Raw genomic sequence first — 1,726 nt, 5'->3', positions numbered from 1 at the left:
GAGAGAGAGAAAGAGAGAGAGAGAGAGAGAGAAAGGGGGGGGAGGATATGTTGTCATGCGCATTTTATATTTCGTGCTGCAGAGTACACTGGTGAAAAGTCACTGATATTTCCTCCTAACACAGTCTACATTATCTTTCTGTTATTCTCGAATAACACGCCAAGCAGGTCTACTCACAGAACTTTTGTCTCTGGAGCCTTTGTCCAAGAGGCACTGCATCTGTCTGACTGTCTCCAACAGGATGGCACAGGGAACCGCTGAATCTGTGGCTGCAACAAACCTAGGGGAAAAAACTCAAGTTTGACTCTAGATGTCCATGCGTGTACATTTTTGGGTCAAAATACAGTCAACAATGAAAAATTAATACTCATTTATAAAGGCTTTTATAAACTTAAAATATTCACCACACACACACACACACACACACACACAGAGAGAAAAAAAAATAGTAAGGGAGTTCAGGGCACTTACTTTCCTCCTTTGAAGTATTTCGAATCAAAATGGCATGCCAGCACAATGCGCTGAGGTTTATTAGGGTTGTGGGTGGCAATGATGTTGGTGAACTCCTTGGTTCCGTAGGGAGTGCTGTCTTCAAACCTGTCCAGCTCAACATGCCAGCCCCACTTCAGAAACAAAGACTTGATGTGCTGAAAGAAATTGAAACAAAATAACAGAGAGTGTAGATTCCATCGTTTATAGAGTGCACATTGTGAGCAATAACCATGTCAGGAAAAAAAGAGCTCAGTAATGAGACACTCAACATTATTCATTGTGGTATGATATATATATATATATATATATATATATATATATATACACATATATATTCATAAATAAGTACAATTGAGAACAATATGAACATAGATTATTTCAGGTGCTTATAAGTTTTACAGTGTTTGGGCGATTATTAATTTTCTATTACTTAAAAACCCCCATTTCAGTTCCAAAGGAACACATGGTATGATGGTTTGTGATAAATTACCTTAGCACTACTAAGCTGAACTAAGAAAAATATACATACTCACATAGATATAAGAGGAATGCAGAACCGCGTGTGTTAGATTTAGTTTTAAAATTGAGCACATTCCATCAAAATACAAAATCCAGCAACAGAGAGACACAAAAATAATATAATCATGCATTATAAGATGCAATGAGCATGAAACTGACACTAGAAGTATTTTGTTTCCCCGGCACTTGAAATGAACTAAAATTTATAGTAAACCAATGTAGGTTGCCTCTTGTAAAAACAGTACTTACCTCTTGAACTTTTTTATTTTCTTCAGTTCCAGAAACTCTGACAGTTTCAAAAGGTCCTAAGATGTCCTTTTGGAACTCATCCATAACAGACATTTCTTGCACTAAATACCGCAAAGCAGAATCTTTGGTCACCCAGCGGAATTTCCTCGGGATACTCGTCTGGGTCTGGAAACATAATTTATGAAAGTAATCAATAATTATTACTGGTAATCAATAATTACAATTAAATTAGAGAAAAAAGCAGGAAGTAGCGTATTATGATACTAGCAGTATGAATTCACTCCACTCTGACCACAGATTAGGGAAAGTATAAGACTATTGGAGAGTGGGAGGTTAAGGCTAGGACAGTTTCCAGGAGTGCTGAGTGATTTTGAAGAAATGAAAGTACATCGGAGCTTTAAAGTGTGAAAACTCATTATAATTTTTCATGCTATTCATATCCTTGCAAGAATGGTTATTATATATA

The 1,726-nt window shown here is 36.4% G+C and overlaps 1 protein-coding gene across 1 annotated transcript in view; it reads right to left on the bottom strand.

Annotated features, from left to right (window-relative positions):
- The window catches only part of LOC101850075 (glutaminyl-peptide cyclotransferase), a gene marked incomplete in the record, with an annotated part of 15,798 nt that overhangs the window by 10,870 nt on the left and 3,202 nt on the right, over positions 1-1,726 (bottom strand). Inside the window, 3 exon segments of the mRNA XM_035968911.1 lie at positions 178-280; positions 472-647; positions 1,261-1,425. Of these exon segments, the coding sequence (XP_035824804.1) occupies positions 178-280; positions 472-647; positions 1,261-1,425 (444 nt within the window).

This window comes from Aplysia californica, unplaced genomic scaffold (genome assembly GCF_000002075.1).
Source record: "Aplysia californica isolate F4 #8 unplaced genomic scaffold, AplCal3.0 scaffold00096, whole genome shotgun sequence".
In the NCBI taxonomy this organism is placed as follows: domain Eukaryota; kingdom Metazoa; phylum Mollusca; class Gastropoda; order Aplysiida; family Aplysiidae; genus Aplysia; species Aplysia californica.
Note: the sequence above shows the minus strand (reverse complement) of the source record. Positions and strands in the feature narration are given on the sequence as shown.